This window comes from Corapipo altera, unplaced genomic scaffold (assembly GCF_003945725.1).
Source record: "Corapipo altera isolate COAL_440 unplaced genomic scaffold, ASM394572v1 22b, whole genome shotgun sequence".
Classification (NCBI taxonomy): domain Eukaryota; kingdom Metazoa; phylum Chordata; class Aves; order Passeriformes; family Pipridae; genus Corapipo; species Corapipo altera.
Window position 1 is genome coordinate 25,782,201 of NW_020884876.1, and position 15,429 is coordinate 25,797,629.

At 46.5% G+C, this 15,429-nt stretch overlaps 1 protein-coding gene across 1 annotated transcript; it reads right to left on the reverse strand.

Annotated features, from left to right (window-relative positions):
- Positions 1–7,450: 7,450 nt before the first annotated feature.
- Positions 7,451–14,926, reverse strand: LOC113943761 (secretory immunoglobulin A-binding protein EsiB-like). The gene is made up of 5 exons (XM_027635975.1): positions 14,240–14,926; positions 11,130–11,271; positions 10,920–10,965; positions 9,316–9,402; positions 7,451–8,248 (listed from the first exon to the last, which is right to left on the reverse strand). The coding sequence occupies exons 1-5, from the start codon at positions 14,399–14,401 to the stop codon at positions 8,152–8,154; spliced, it is 534 nt and encodes a 177-aa protein (XP_027491776.1). The 5' UTR covers positions 14,402–14,926; the 3' UTR covers positions 7,451–8,151.
- Between the last annotated feature and the right edge of the window lie 503 nt (positions 14,927–15,429).

Sequence of the window (15,429 nt, forward strand, 5' to 3'; positions counted from 1 at the left end):
ATAATAACAGGTGCTCTTGCTTGGAGACATCCTGCCAAAGCAATGATTGATATGGTGCAGGAAGCAGCTCACTTCTTATGGCTGTTGTGTGCTTTATATCACTCTTATTTTCCACGCTTGTTGTTTCACCTCTGTTCCAACTCCCTGGAGTCTCACACAATAGAACAGAGGCTCCAGCTGCAGGATGCACCATGGACTTGCTTTTATGGTCATGCCTTGCTGCTATACGGATCTCATAGGGTCTCTTATTTTCATAGCTGTTCCCACCTCTTTTCTTAGGTAGGCTTAAGAAAATTTATAAGCAATGTAGCTTTCTGTAAGGATTTATATTTTTATTTCATGAAATACATTGTTTCCTGAAAAGCAGGTTTGAGACATGTTTGGATCAATCTATGATGCACTTCCCATGTTGTAGGTCACTTCTTAATACAGTGCATGTTGCATCTCCTTGGTTCTTCCATGATCAGTGAAATCAGTGGAGTTTTGACTACATTTCAGTGGAGGACCAAGACCAGATGCATTTGGGTAATGAGCTGTGTGTGCATGGAATATTTTTCTGATTATGGTTTTGGATAATTGGGGACATTTTCACAAGAATTAAAAGCCAGTACAGGGACGTTACCCTGTTTTACATAGTAAGTTCAAATTGACTGAAGTATGGAAAATTGACACTGATGAAAACAGCCAGAAATTTAGGGTTCTAGCTTTATTCTGATTATGTCATTACAACATTCAGATCTTTTATGCTTATAAAACTAGAGAAAAACTCAATGGCATGACACTCTCAAGAAGTCACTGCTATGACTGCAACCCATCACCTTTCTCAGCATCTAATTTTTGCCTTGCTCCTACATCTGGTAACTTGCTTGCATCCCACCTTTGTGGCCTGACAAAGCTTTCCCCTGGGTTCTTCTGCCTGAGTCATGCCGAGCTCTTCCACGGAGATAGACAGGTAAAGGACCATGGTGCCACACAGAGGCTGGGGCTGCAGTTCTGCCTCTCTACTGTATGGATCCTGCCAGGGATCCCTCCACCTCCTCCTATTCCCTCCTGCCTATCCCACCTTCTTGGCAGCCTTGAGGCTGGATCACCACTTCTGGGCAGGGATGTATGGGTATTTGGTTGGCAGCTAATGGCAAAATAAGCATTGCCTATTTTTAAGGGGCTGCTGTCTGTACAAACTGCTGCTCTGATCACCACTGCATTCCTTCCAAGCTGAGGCTATCTCCAATATTTCACAGTCACAGCTGTCCATTTTCCCCGGTGTTCCCTGGCACATGGCCAAAGTGAGCTTCAAACTGGAAAGCAGATGGCAATTATCTGCAGCACTAAGGAAGGCTCGAGTGAGACAGTGTGGTACCTTTTCTTCTCAGTGCCTCAAGTGTGAAAAAAAAGTAGTGAATCCTTGTTTACTGGGATGAGGCAAAGCTCACAGATAGCAAGGGTGCCCTTATGTCCAGCTTGTGACCAAAGGAAGCAGCTACTCAGAAACAGGTTTGAAAGGGTGGTGGTGCGTGGTTCAAAACATCCAGCTTGATGATGCTGTATTGTCAGTAAGTCACAGTTAAGATGTGTAGCATGAACTTAAGTCTTTTCCCAAACAGCTTTTTGCTCAGGAGTATGGTATTGACATACCCAGTAGTGGTAAAGTTCACTGAGCTAGAGAATCACAGATGCTTTACTGCCTTTGGGAATAACCTAAGGATAATTGCATTTAGCATTAATATTCATCATATATTTTACTGTCCAGTCATAAACTCTGCTCCCTTAGGTGTAGATCTGTATCTTTCTTCTGGTGAGGCATGACTATAGCCTAATTCAATATAAAAACAGCTTGACTCTTGGAGCTAGCAGACTCTATGCTGTGTGTGAGGCTGGATGTGAAGTCATCAACCATCCTGAGGAACAGCAGGTAACCTGCTGTTACAGGGGGTAGAAGAAAACTTCCGTCAGCTGAACAGCATCATGCAGCAGTGAGATCTCCTTGACCTTGGCAATATGCTGGCCTGGAATATTCATTGGAGCGATAAGAAAAGAGGGGCACCAGTGCTGAGCTGGGCTGGGAAGAGCCTTGCTGCTCCCATCTGGCCACAAGCATCAAGGTTTGGCCTCTCCTTCTGCCCATACCTCCTTCATGAGGAAGCTGAGCTGTGCTCTCAGCAAAATGATAGTGAGGGACCCACAGAGTTTCGTAGGGTGGGAGACTGTGATGGGGAGAAAGCTGGTCAGCGAGGGTGTCCTGTGCCCTTAAGACACCTGATGGATGCAACAAGTGCAAATGATCTGCCTAATCCCCCTGCTCCTCTCCCATGGGAAGAGCCCAGCTCCTTGCCAGCTGGAGGAGGTTAGGTGCAATGTGGCAGTGCCATGACAGAGCTTCTCTCACATCTGCCCACAAACAGTAAATCTCCATTACCAGACACAGAATTAAATCCACAAATGAAAGATAATGTCTCCTGAGGAAAATAAACTGGAAGGGGGTCGGGGGATTGGCAAAACAAAAACACCCTTCCCACTTAATAGCACTTGCAATTAAGAGCAAAATGGAGCAGAAAGCTCTGAAGCTTGACTTTGGGCAGAAAGAGAAGGCCCTCTCCGAGAGCCTCGGGTTTCTGTAGGCACAGTGCAGCAGCCTCTGTCTTCGTTTTACGTCAGAGCATTAATGCTGTGGTTTTGCCCCTGGTATCAACAGAGCTTGCCTGGTAGGTGGGTGGGGTATTGGGATTTATGCTGTAGACAAATTCAAGAACACTTCAGTCTTTTTTCTTTTTTTCCCCCCCCTTACAAAGCTTTTGAAAGTCCACTGGGGACCCCTAACGTTCAGCTGCTGCTGAAGCACACACTTCAAAGCCAGAGCTGCACAGCTTCTTTAGCCACCTATGGGTTTGATCATTCTGGTGGGTTTTCATTGCAGGCAATAATGCTCCCTTCCCCCTGGTAAAAGTCATCTTTCTGGAAAGTTCTGAGAGCTCCTCAAAATGTTTGGTAAAACAACATTTCTATTGTCATAAAACATGCCAGCCACATTAAACAGGGTAGGCCCTGGAGATGCTTTAAGAGGCAGAAACCTACATGCCACCTGCATAGCAGGTAGGACCCTTTCCTGCCCCGAGCCATGGCAGCAGGCACATATAACATGCTGAACAGAAAAGTGCTTAGAAATCATGGTTATTGCAAAAGGCATTGGGAGGAACAACTCTGTGGGGATTTCTAAGGATGTCGGTGACAAATTGGCAGATGCTCAGCTCTCCATATACTCCTATTGCCTAGTCCCTAAACCCACACATGTCCCCATGGCTGCCTCACTTCTCTCCATAGAAAATCTCCTCTGCCCACATTCTAAGGCCTGCACCAAGCTGGGCGGCCTTCATGACCAAAACCTACAGTCCTCTCATTGCCCTCAGCCAGGGCAGATGGGAATTGCTGTTATAGCCTTTTGTCCTGGTTTCCCAGTGCCTCTTCTGGTGGGGCCAAGCAGGACAGACAAATACCTCCAGTGTAGCCTGGTTTAGGGTTTTTTATGCCAAATTCATGGGATCAGCTTTTCTCTCTCTTATGGTAGAAATCTGTTGTGTTTCACAGACCAGCATTAATATCATTATAACTTCCCCCCTCCCCCAAGCCAAAGGCAACAGAGTGGTCAGTTACTGGGAGTGGGTAGCCACACCAAATCCACCTGAAAGTTTGGGCAGAAAAATGTTAGAAATGCAGCTGGAGTAAGTTCCCTGCTCTCTTTCACGCCTCCAATCCCAAGTAAATCAGAAAAAATCATGCTTTCTAAGTGGCTTCTAACATAATGAAAGTCAATTAGAGTGATGCAAACGGAGCTGATAACTGCAGGTTTTCATCACTGACTCCATGCTAAATGTCTGTACTGTGTGGTTTGCAAGGAAGTAAGGGTGCATGGAGAGGAAAGGATGGGGTTTTTAAAAGCAGTTAAATTGCCTCTAATTAGGAACACAACTGTAGTCAAAACATAATGTGAGGATAATAAATTGATATTTGCATAATGGAAATACTACCAAACTGTACTTCAAATAAGCTGAATTAGATTATAATTAGAGCTGTGTTTTGGGAAAGAAAATCCTTCTAATTGCCTGAGTACAGGCAGTGCCAAGGAGAAGAGGGCTGGCAGCTGCCAGGGAGGTCCTGTACGGGACAAGCACCCCACAACCAGGGACTATTCCCTGTAGGGGGGATAGGGTGCCTACACCTACCAGCAGCCAACACAGCCAGAGCGAGGCAGATCTGTGGAGAAAAAAGGAAAAAGCAGGAGGAATGTGAAGATGTGGACTCTTAGCCATCAACTGCAAAATCCAGAACTGAAAGAAAATCCAGGGTGAAATTGTATGGGCAGCAATTAGGGTGGGAAACACCCATGTCTCAGGGGAGATGGTGTGAAGGTAAAACTACAAGTGTTAATCCTGCAAATTGCAGGAAACCAGTGAACATCTTTTTCTGGTGAAATCTCAGCACTATACTGAGTTGCGATGGCCTCTTCTTCCTGCTGTTTGATAACTGGCTTTATTAAACCAACAGTAATTTTTTTTCTGCTGGAACATGGCAAGGTTGCTCGTGGTTTATTGTCAAGCTCTTACTACTCTTTATTAAAAAAACAGGCCACCTGGACAGCACTTGGTGACAGGTCACTTGCCTGTTGTACAAGACTATGTATATCAGCAAGGAAGCTACAGCTGAGATAAAGGAAAAATGTTATATTCCAAAACAGCTCTTTTTGAGATAATGAACATAGTAATTACAGCTTGTCACTGAAGTGAAGGCAGCATGAACCTTGAGGCTGACTTGTTGCCTGGTAGCTGCAGAATCTCATGGCCAGTGTTAATGCCCATTTTAGTGCTGGGCAGTGACACTATCCAGGTAGGAAAATTGATCAGCACACAAATTGATCAGCTCACTCATTTTGACTGGGGGACAGAAAAAGGTGATTTCTTAAGTTCCATGTGTATTGGGTTTGCATGGTCAGGTTTTGATAGTAAGGGGGCTATGGGGTTGGCTTCTTGAGAAACTACTAGAAGCTTCCTCAAGAAGCCAGTTCCAGCTGGCTCCAGGACAGACCTTCTGCTGGTCAAGGCTGAGCCAAACAGAGATGGTCATAATGCCTCTGTGATGACATATTTAAGAAGGAAAAAAAGTTATTGTGCAGATCTAATTGCAGCTAGAGAAGAAAGGAGTGAGAAATTGTGATAGGAAAAACTACACAGAAGCAAGGTCAGTGGAGAAGGAGGGGGAGGAAGTGCTCCAGACACTGGAGTGGAGATTCCCCTGCAGCCTCTGGTGCAGACTGTGGTGAAGCAGCTGTGCCTCTGCAGCTCATGGAGGCCAACAGGGATGCAGAGATACACCTGCAGCCTGTGGAGGAGCCCCATGCTAGAGCAGGTGGATGCCCAAAAGAGACAGTGAACTCATGGGAAATCCATGCTGGAGTAGGGTCCTGGCAGGCACCTGCAGGCCCATGGAGAGAGGAGCCCACACTAGAGTAGGTTTCCTGGTAGGATCTGTCCTCATGGGAGACTTGCACTGGAGCAACCTGTGCCTGAAGGACTGCACCCTGCAAAAAGTGACTCATGTTGGAGCAGTTTGTGAAGAACTGCAGCCTGTGGGAAGGACTCACATTGGAGAAGTTTGTGGAGAACTGTGTTCCATGGGATGGACCTCACACTGGAGCAGGAGAAGGACTCCTTTCCCTGAGGTGGAAGCAGCATCAGAAACAACCTGTGATGAACTGACCTTAACACCCATCCCTGTCTACCTGCGCTGCTGGGGGGTAGGTGTTTTTAAGATTTATTTTATTTCTCATTTTCCTGCTCTGATTTTGTTAGTAATAAATTCAGTTAATATCCCCAAGTTCAGTCTGTTTTGCCTGTAATCAGTGAGTGATCTCTCCCACTCCTTATCTCAACTCATGAGGCTTTTGTCCTATTTTCTCTCCCCAGTCCAGTTGCAGAGGGGAGTAAGAGAGCAGCTTTGGTAGGTACCTGGCACCCAGCCAGGGTCAACCCACACTGCGAAATACAATGACCCTGCCCACCAGGCTCTCAACATATTTGCTCCTCAAATACCCAGGTCAGTACACCTTAGCTCACCGAGGCAGTGCCTTATATTATATCTGGGCCGCTTACAGCATCATCCTGAACCCAGTGGCAATAAGAAAGGGGTGTGAATTTGGGCATCACCGGTTGGTGGAGGTGTACAACGGGATATGGCTCTCCCCAGCCATGCTTGAATGTCCCTCTGATATTGGCTGCTGTGGTTAGGGAGGATGAAGAAAACGAGGATGATTTTGGGGGTAGAGGAGTGGCAGAAGACACTATGGTTCTGGGTTTCAGTGGGGATTTTGAGACAGCTCTTCACATTATTTTCTCAGTGAATGCTGCATTATGGGGACAAAAAGTGCATTTTCCTGTTCACAGGCACAGAAAGGAGGGTAGCACAGGCCTGGAAAGGATGCCTAGTGCACTTAACTGGTGTGCCTCTCTCTCTCTATGAGATGTATAGCATAGGTCTAGTTTCCAAATCAGGAGCTACAGCTCATGCGTGTTCATGAGAAAAAAAAAAAAAAAGCAGGTCTGAGACATGATGCAGCACAAGTGTCATGCCAAGGGAAATATTCCCCTGTCTATAAAGGGTCCTGGCTCGGGGCACCAGTCCACAGCCAATACAGAGGCCATCAATATGAGCTCCTTTATTATTTGGAAAATGGTGTCTTGCTTTTCTGCTTGAGGAAGAGAGAAACTCTCCTGGTGCTCTGCTCTGCTGTAGAGTTTGTGGTACCAGATTTAATAAAGGGATGCGTGGGAGGGAGCACAGAAGAGAAAGAGAAAGGAGACAAGCAGGGGGAGCAGGCAGCTGTGCTGCATCAGAGAGCATTGGTCTGCAGCACATGGTGCCAGGGCTGAGGGAGGCAGAAGGATAGCCAGGCCCCAGGTCTCCTCCCCTCTGTGCTCTCCTCTTGGGAGTAAGATGCAGAACTGGCCCTGAGGAGCCCAGACTGGGGACAGCCAGGTCCCCATAAGAGGCAAAGTCTGGCTATTCCTTGCTTAATGTGTGGCCATCAGCCCCTGCCACCCTCCACTGCACTGGGTGCTGGCACGTTGTGCCTGTGGGACGCACTCCAGTTGTTGCCAGCATCACTCTAGAAAGATGTTGAGGCTGACACCCAAGACGAGACAGGAAAATAGGAGCCTGCCCAAAGTACTTCACATCTTTGCCTACAAGTCACAGCACAAACGCAGTTCTCAGAAACCAAAGCCTGGCCCCCCACCATGGGCTTGCTGTCCCATTTGCTCCCTCAGTGGCAACCCCTGGGTCTCAGGCCCACCAGCAAGGCACCCAGGGGGAGCGCAGGACCTCATGTGTGCAACAAGTGAGCTGGATAATCATGGTAGCAAGAAGGGAAAGATTGCACACCAACAAAGGCAGCCCTGGGAAACAATTTTATTGCCAGCAAAATGCTGCGGGTCTTTGTTAGTGAGTGCACTTCCCATGAAATGCAATTGCTCACTGTTGTTTTAAACTGAGACCACCCCAAAAATGAAGGCAGTTTCCATTAAACTGAATTACTTTTCCCCAAAACTGGCATGACAATGGTAATGCTGATAAGGAATGATAGCATTAAGTGAGAGCATCATTTATATTTTCTATTAAATCACTGTCATTTCTATTACAGATGGCATCGTGCATGCATGCCATGCTGATTTAAAGTGATAAAGGCTTAGTCGTGATTAGTTATCACAATGCCTAAGCAGAGCATGAAATACAGGTAGCACAAATGTGCAGCAACCCCACACCAGGCCCAGGTCAACACTGGGATCTAAACTGAACTTAGTATTAGCAGATAAATTGGTACAAAAGTAGTGGTGTTTTTTCAAAAACATTCATATGCCCATCACCCATGTAATCCTGAAGGCTATTTGTCTCCTCCACCTTTTCTGTGCTCTTCAGAAGTGGCGAGCCAGGAAGCAAAAAGAGAAGGTGCAGCAACACGACTGCCATAGATCTGACCATGGAGATCCAGTACAAAGCAAGTGCAGTATTCAATGAATGACTTGAATGCCTAAAGACACTCAGCAAGGAGAAAGTGGGGTTGCTAAGTTGGCAAGGTTGGACGAGCACTGGTGTTGCAGCAGTAAATCAGGGAAGGTTTCTGCTCTTGAGGATGTTTTCCAAAAGTTGCTGAGCTTCCTGGAGCCCATGGGCTGCTGCCACACTGAGAAGTTTCTCCACTTCCCTGAAGGACATGAAACTTTCATCAAGAAATATTAGGAGGATATTTGATTCATTCGTAGCTAAATTTCAATTACCCAGGCTTTTATAAGTGGAACACAGTTACTGAAAATGTCTGTAAAGTTTACTCTCCACTATTCAGAAAATGATCTGATTTTCCTTCTGCTTTTCCCTGTGGTCTGAGCACATGTGTTTTGGGTTTGGTGATTTTCTCATCTTAGTTGAAGTAGAGATGGGTTTGGAGCTCTTGAAATTCCATTCAAAACATGAGTCTGCCTCATCATGCGACATGCAGTGGAAATTGAAACAAAACATGCTGGCCACAAGGTTTGCCCAAACAATGCTATTTTAGCTTCATTTAGTTTAAAACTGCTCTCTCCGAACTCAATCTCAATTTTCAGACTTGGAGTAAATACAAAAAAATCAAAACTAAACAATACACAAAATCAATCACTGTATTGGGAACTCATCAGTTGTTTTAGCTTCACTTAGCCCCAGGACCAGCCACCACAACAAATGTACAAAGCACAAGGCAAGTTTTCTTTGGCTGTGGGCCTTGCTGGGAACACTGGTGTGAAGTGTGCACAGGCACATTAGGGAGGGAAGTGCATCCTGAGTGGTTTCAACCCAACCCCCAGGCAGGCAACAGGAAACTTCTCATTGACTTCACTGGATGGGAAGAAGATTGAAAAGGGAGTTCCCCCCAAAAAGAAAGACAGGTCTTTATAGCAGAAAATTCACATGTCACTTCAATAGCTCTTTCTATACCAGTATGGGTCTTGTCCCTTGCCTTGATTGGGAAATCACGATGGAAATACATATGCGCTCAGATCACAGGAATTTTGTGTACTGTGGCACTTAATTTTTAAAATCTCATTGGACTAACTGGAGTTTTTGGTTTTCCTCTGCAGGTAGGGCTGCATTACTGACATTACAAGGAGAGGGCATTAGAAACGCCGGAGTAGCTTCATGCGTGGAGTACTTACAGCACCAGTTTCCCCCACACACACCTCCCCAGGAGGAGCTGGGAATGCAGCTGTAATGAGAAGGAAGAGGATTAACTCAGGTTACCCTTCTTCAAGTGCCATGGTCATGTTTCTGAGTGCCCCCACCGCCAGGTTGAAGGAGGAGTGGGGATGGCCCTGCCCCGCAGCCTGCCTACAAGGGGGAAGAGACAAGCAAAGTCAATGGTAAGAGACATACAGAAGAAGAAAACCTGAGTTTGGATGTTTCAAAATGAGGTAAGAGCTGTCCTGATTTTGGCCGAGGTAGAGTTACTTTTCTTCCTAGTAGCTGGTACAGTGCTGTGCTTTGGATTCAGTATGAGAATAATGTAGATAACACATTGATGTTTTGATTGTTGCTGAGCAGAGCTTACCCTAAATCCATGATTTTTCAGTTTTCCATGTTCTGGCAGCGGGGAGGTGTACAAGAAGCTGGGAGGTAGCATGGCCAGGACAGCTGACTCGAACAGGCCAAAGGGATATTCCACACCACAGTGTCATGCTCAATATATAAACTGGGGGGGAGTTGCCCAGGAGCTGCCCATCACTTGTTGGGGACAGGCTAGGCATTGGTCAGTGAGTGGTAAGCAACTGTATTGGGTATCTCTTTTTTTATTATTATTATTATTGTTATAATTTATTTCATTTATTAAACTGCTCTCTTCTCAACCCACAACTTCTACCTTTCTCTAGTTCTCCTCTCCATCCCACAGGGCTGGGAGGGGAGTGGGGAAATAAGTGAGCGGTGGTGTGGTACTTAGTTGCTTAGATGAGGTTAAACCACGACAGAGCAAATAAGGAAGAAGGTATGTATAATTCACTGTTCTGAAATGTGACTCCTTCGAAATGTTCAGGCCCTGATTTGGAAAACATCTTTATTCAGAAAGGCACGAGGGCTTCAGCATTTCTCTAGGTAGGGATGTCCTTAATGATGCCTTCTTTGATTACAACTCCTGCTGTTACAGGCATAGTTATTTCAGCCCTTCCTGTAGCTTGATGCTGTTGTATGCCCTGAGCAGACACAGAGGAAACATCTAACGTGCCCCCCTCCTCTCCCCTCACTTTTTGGGTAGCACAGTAACTTCCCCCATCTCTCATTCTTCCCATTTTTCACCAAGAGTGTTAGGATTTCAGGGGATGCAGCTCAGGCTCCTACCACAGGTGTGACCACTGTGGGTACCACAGCAAATGCACACACAGGCATGGCTGCCTCGCTTATGTGGCAGAAACTCTTGGGAGGGTGTGCTGAGAGCAGGAAATTAATACATTGCTGTACCTTGATTTTCCATTGCCTCAGCAGTTCCTGGCTCACTCCCCTCCTGCGCCTGTGCATTTTCCCTGCTGCCCACCTGCAGCTCAAACCTCCCCAAAAGGCTATTCAGCAAAACCAGCATTCTCTGCACTCTTGCTCCGAGACACTTCCTTTCTTTCACTGATTTAAAAAAAAATAGCAATAGTAGGTGGGGAAAGTGGAGCAAAGCATATGACCCACGGTGAGAAGATGGGAGCTCCAGATCTCCCTGCTGCCACCTGTGAACCTCCCTCCCACTGCCACAGGACAGCTCAGTGCAGCTGTCCCCCAAAGCACTGCCAGCTCTTCTTCCTTCTCCCATGCCACAGTAGCCTTTTGCCAGAAGAAGCCAATTTCCAACAGCAAGAATTGTGCCTCACCTGAACCAGTGCATAGCCATGTCCTCATTTTTTTCCACTCCGGTTCCTGGGTGTGAGACAAGGTATCAAAGTCACAGATACGTTATAGAATACAGCGTCCAAAATCCAGCAGTGTGGTGGTACCACATACCACAGAGCCATGTTTGTAGTTCTGGCTTATAAGCATACCTACTCTGGCAGCAAGTTAGCCATGGTTTGCAGAAACATTACCTTGCAAATACCTCTGTCCCAGGATGTGCTGGGCATTGGGGTACCCCAGGCGAGCATACAAATGAGCCACGTGGAAATGGAAATTCTCATAGCACAGTGGGATGTAGAGCAGGAGGAGGCCAGCAATGATTACAGCTGCCAACTGTAAAAGAGGAACAGCCATGATGCAAGGAAGAAAATAAACTGAGGACCAGCTACAGCAAATATCTCATCTGAGCTCTGAAGCCTCCCAAAGTTTTCCCCACAGATAAATGGGAGGAAAGCCTCACACAACCACAGAAAACCAAAGTCACCTTTGATAGAGAGCCAGTTCCAGAGTTTCCACTGAAGCTGGCAGAAAATGCCCCACTGAATTCAGTGAGCAGTGCATCAGCTCCTGAGTTAATTTCCCCTTTAAGGTCTCCTACAGCAAAGGAAACTACAATAATTTTATTTTCTAGTGGTCCTATTGAAGAAAAAGGGGAAAAAATTCATAAGGTGCCATCAGGCTTTTACAAACATTCTATCAAAGAGGCTTGCCAGAAGGAGTCCCATTCCCCAGTCAGCTAGGTCCTTGGCCCACCACTGCCCATAGATTTTGTGAGCACTCACAAAATCACAGAATGGATCAGGTTGGAAGGTACCACAGTGGGTCATCTGGTCTAACCTCCCTGCTCAAGTGGGGTCATCCTAGAGCACATCAAACAGGACTGTGTCCAGACAGATCTTGAATATCTCCAGTGAGGGAGACTCCACAACCTCCCTGGGTAATCTGTTCCAGTGCTCAGTCACACGCACAGTAAAGTTCTTTCTCACATTCAGATGAAACTGCCTGTGCATCACTTTCTGTCCGTTGCCTCTTGTCCTGTTGCTTGGCACCACTGAGAAGAGCCTGGATCCTTCCACTTGACACCCTCCCTTTAGATACTGATAGACACTGATGAAGTCCCCTATCAGTGGCCTCCTCTCAAGGCTGAACAGGCCTGGCTCTTTCAGCCTATCCTTATCCCTTAATCATCCTTGTTACCCTTTGCTGGACCTGCTCCAGGAGTTCCACGTCTCCCTCCCTTTGTGAACATCCTTGGCTCATAAAGCCTTTCATTCTGTGTTACAGTAAGGACATGCCTACATCCACACCTGACAGGAGAATGACCTTTGGTCTGAAACTCTTCTTTCATCCAAGGTATAAATCAGCAAAAAGTCTGATGAACTGCACCAGCAGGGAAAAAGATGAGAGACTAGAATTAGGCTGTTTGCTTTTTGATGCCAAATTGGATTTTCTTTGTTCAGGGAGCTAGCTATTAGCTTCCAGCGAGAGGAGCTGGCAACTTAAGCATCCACATCTTGGAAGAGTCAGGGATGCCTGGCTAGGAATAGAAAAGCAGGCTTAGGAAAACGCTATAGGAGGCCCATGTGGAGCCTCCTGCCTGCACAGGTTACCAGGAGCCCATTGCCTCCCTGCAGGGGAATGCAGGATGTCTCGCCAATGGTGCCAGCCCTGCAGAAGGTAAAACCCTTTCCTACTACATGGGAAGATGGAGACCAGGTAGAGTCCTGAGTGGAAGACATGTCTGAGAACAACAAGGAGGCAAGTGCTGATCAGGTCCCTCAGTACAACCCTGTGCTGAGATGCAACACTGATGGTATGGGATCCAGAGGAGACCACTAATACCTCGGCCTTCAGCCCTGTAGCTTTTGTGAAAGCAATGATGGATTCTTGGACCTGATGTTCATGGGCACATGCCAAAGCACCTGCAGACTCTCTGCATACCACTGTTCTTATCCTGTGGATGCAGAAGCAGAGCAGACATGAGAAGCCTATTTTAACAGCCAAGTCAGAAACAAGTACGAGGGCCTGTCCAGGTGACCACGGCTGTTGCAGAACAAGCTCACTTCTTCATCTGGGCATAATTTCTTGCTACAAGTACTTGTGACTAATGGCTACAGCATGTGGGTTTGTCACCACGCCATGTTTTGGTGGTGGCTTGGGGTTTTTTTCTATTTTCTTTTCCTAAACCTTCCTAAAGGGTGAGAAAAACCAAGACCTATGCATGACAAAAGGCAGGTGCACAAGGTGCTGAAGCACACTGATCCCAGCTCTGGAAGATGGCACCACCAACACTGGTTCCTTGGCTGCCCACCAACTTGAAAATGCACCTACAAGCACACAGCTAGTCCCACACAAGCAGAGACATGAGCAAAAATAATCCTTTGCCCTCTGCTGTGGCTGTGGCTACATCTGCTATTTTAAGTGTCTCCAAGACCAAAAGAAAGGGAAACTGAGTGACCTTTCTCAAAAAGCAGCTGCTGATGGAGGGGGGCACCTGAAGTGAGATCTCCTTACAGAAGGGATGAATCAGTGAGGTGCAAGTCCCATGGGCTTCTTCCACGTTGGTTATCTGCAGCCCTCACCCTCACAGCCAGCATGGGCGACTAAAGGCACAGTGTACCAACAGTCCCTGAAATGAGAGAGCTCCTCAGGGATCTCAGCCAAGCAACAAATGCTAGTCTACCTCAAATGCAGGAAGGAACATGGGGAGCTTGTTGCATTGCCCCATGCAGGGGTGTGAAGCAGATCGCTGGCCTGAAACCACCTTTGTAGTCTTGGGGGGAGCTCTCAGTTGCTCGTCCCACCCTTTTCTTCTGTGGTGACTCATTAGAAACTACTTTGCATTTTTCAAACCTTGCATAGTTGGGGCTGCTCTAAAGCATGGGGGAAGCCCAGTAGTGTTGGTGGGGCTATGCCAGGGAAACAGGCAGTGAGGGACACAAATCAGGCTGTGCACATGTATTTATGCAACCCGGTTCCTACACAGCAGCTTCAGCATCTTGCCTGTGCCATCACCCATGTGCCCAAGCCCACTGTACAGGATCGAAAATATGATCAAGAGGAATGCCTAAAAACTCCGCCTTATAAGGACTGCACTTGAAGATGCCACATTACTGTTTGCTAGCAAAAGCCTCCGCTCCCCAGGCAGAGAAAGGCATCCCAAGACTTGCATTTGAGAGGCTGTTGTGTGCAAGCAGCTCCTGTGGCTTTGACCCACTCTAGCACCAGTGGCTTTCACGGGCAGGGTGTGATATAACACTCAGTGCCAGCATTCCAACCCTGAACCCATCCCCACACTTACCTCCCAGCTGCTCCATGTTGAGCTGTTGGGGTGAGGGTTCCCACCCCCAGGACAAGGATTTGCCCCACAGGGATCAGCGCTGCCCCATCCCTTCCGTCGCAGCCGCACTGCAGGCTTCGTGTCCCCCATGTCTCCTTCCCGCAGGGAGTCCAAGCGCTTCATTTTAACCTGGTCTGCTCCCTCTCACCAGGCACCACCACCGCCCTGCCATAAGTCTTACCCATCACCATCCCTCGGTTTTGCTCCTGATTTATGGCAGCAGTAGCCCAGCTGCTTCACTAAGATAAGAGGGATGGGTACACATCTCCTCGAAGAGTCATAGAAAAAGAAGATGCTTCTGACGAAAACCTTGCAAATCACCAATGTTTAACTCTCCCTGTGCTGAATATTTCTTTTTCTTCAGACTGGTCCCAGGTGTTGGGAGCCCTCACCAGTAAATTGTTATATTTGACAAATTCGATTACATTTTTTTTTTCTGCTTTTTACATGTATGGATTTTGGACAAATGCAAGACCATGCAGGCCTAGCCCCAGGTGAGAAAATTAGAAAATGTGCAATGATATACAATTAGGAAATTATCAGAACGTACAAATGCCCCCACAAAATTTGACAGGATGGGATTTTTATTTCTTTAAGCTAGAAAAGAGCTTACTTGTTAAAGTCAGATATTTTATAGCTGCATAATTATGCCTCTATTCATTTGCAGTAACTGCACCTAGTAAATTTCAGATGCTAAATTTCGTTTTGCTTTCACATCTAAAAAACACCTCTTTTTAATGCAAGATCCCTAATGAGTGTTACCTTCCTACTCTGAAGTCCTAGCAGAGGATTTTAACCAGATGCCTGGCAGACAAGGTCCATCTCATGTGAAATGCTGACCTTGTCTGGTTGTCTGACCATAAAAAATAAAATATTTTCCTTTCCAGTTTTACAGTTAAGATAAGTGCTGTGCTTTGGTTTTAAAGAAAACCCCACCCCCAAAGAACAAGGATATCTCTTTGGTTGTGATGACTCAGCCTAAAAACCTTACTGAAGAGGAAACCCTTCATAGTTTCATATTTTATTTCTTGTGTTATGCTGCCACCATTGGGACAATTTCATTTGGTCAGTCACAGCCCCACTACAGTTGAAGAGATTCATCTTTATGTCCCTGATCAAAGTGTGAACCATTTTCACAGTATATCAAATTT

Coding starts and splice junctions, on each gene's coding strand:
- LOC113943761 (XM_027635975.1), bottom strand. CDS start 14,401: ATGAAGCGCTTGGACTCCCTGCGGGAAGGAGACATGGGGGACACGAAG. Junction 9,403..10,919: donor ATGGCTATGCACTGGTTCAG/GTGAGGCACAAT, acceptor TCCCCCTTGTAG/GCAGGCTGCGGGGCAGGGCC. Junction 8,249..9,315: donor ACCATGGCACTTGAAGAAGG/GTAACCTGAGTT, acceptor CATGTCCTTCAG/GGAAGTGGAGAAACTTCTCA.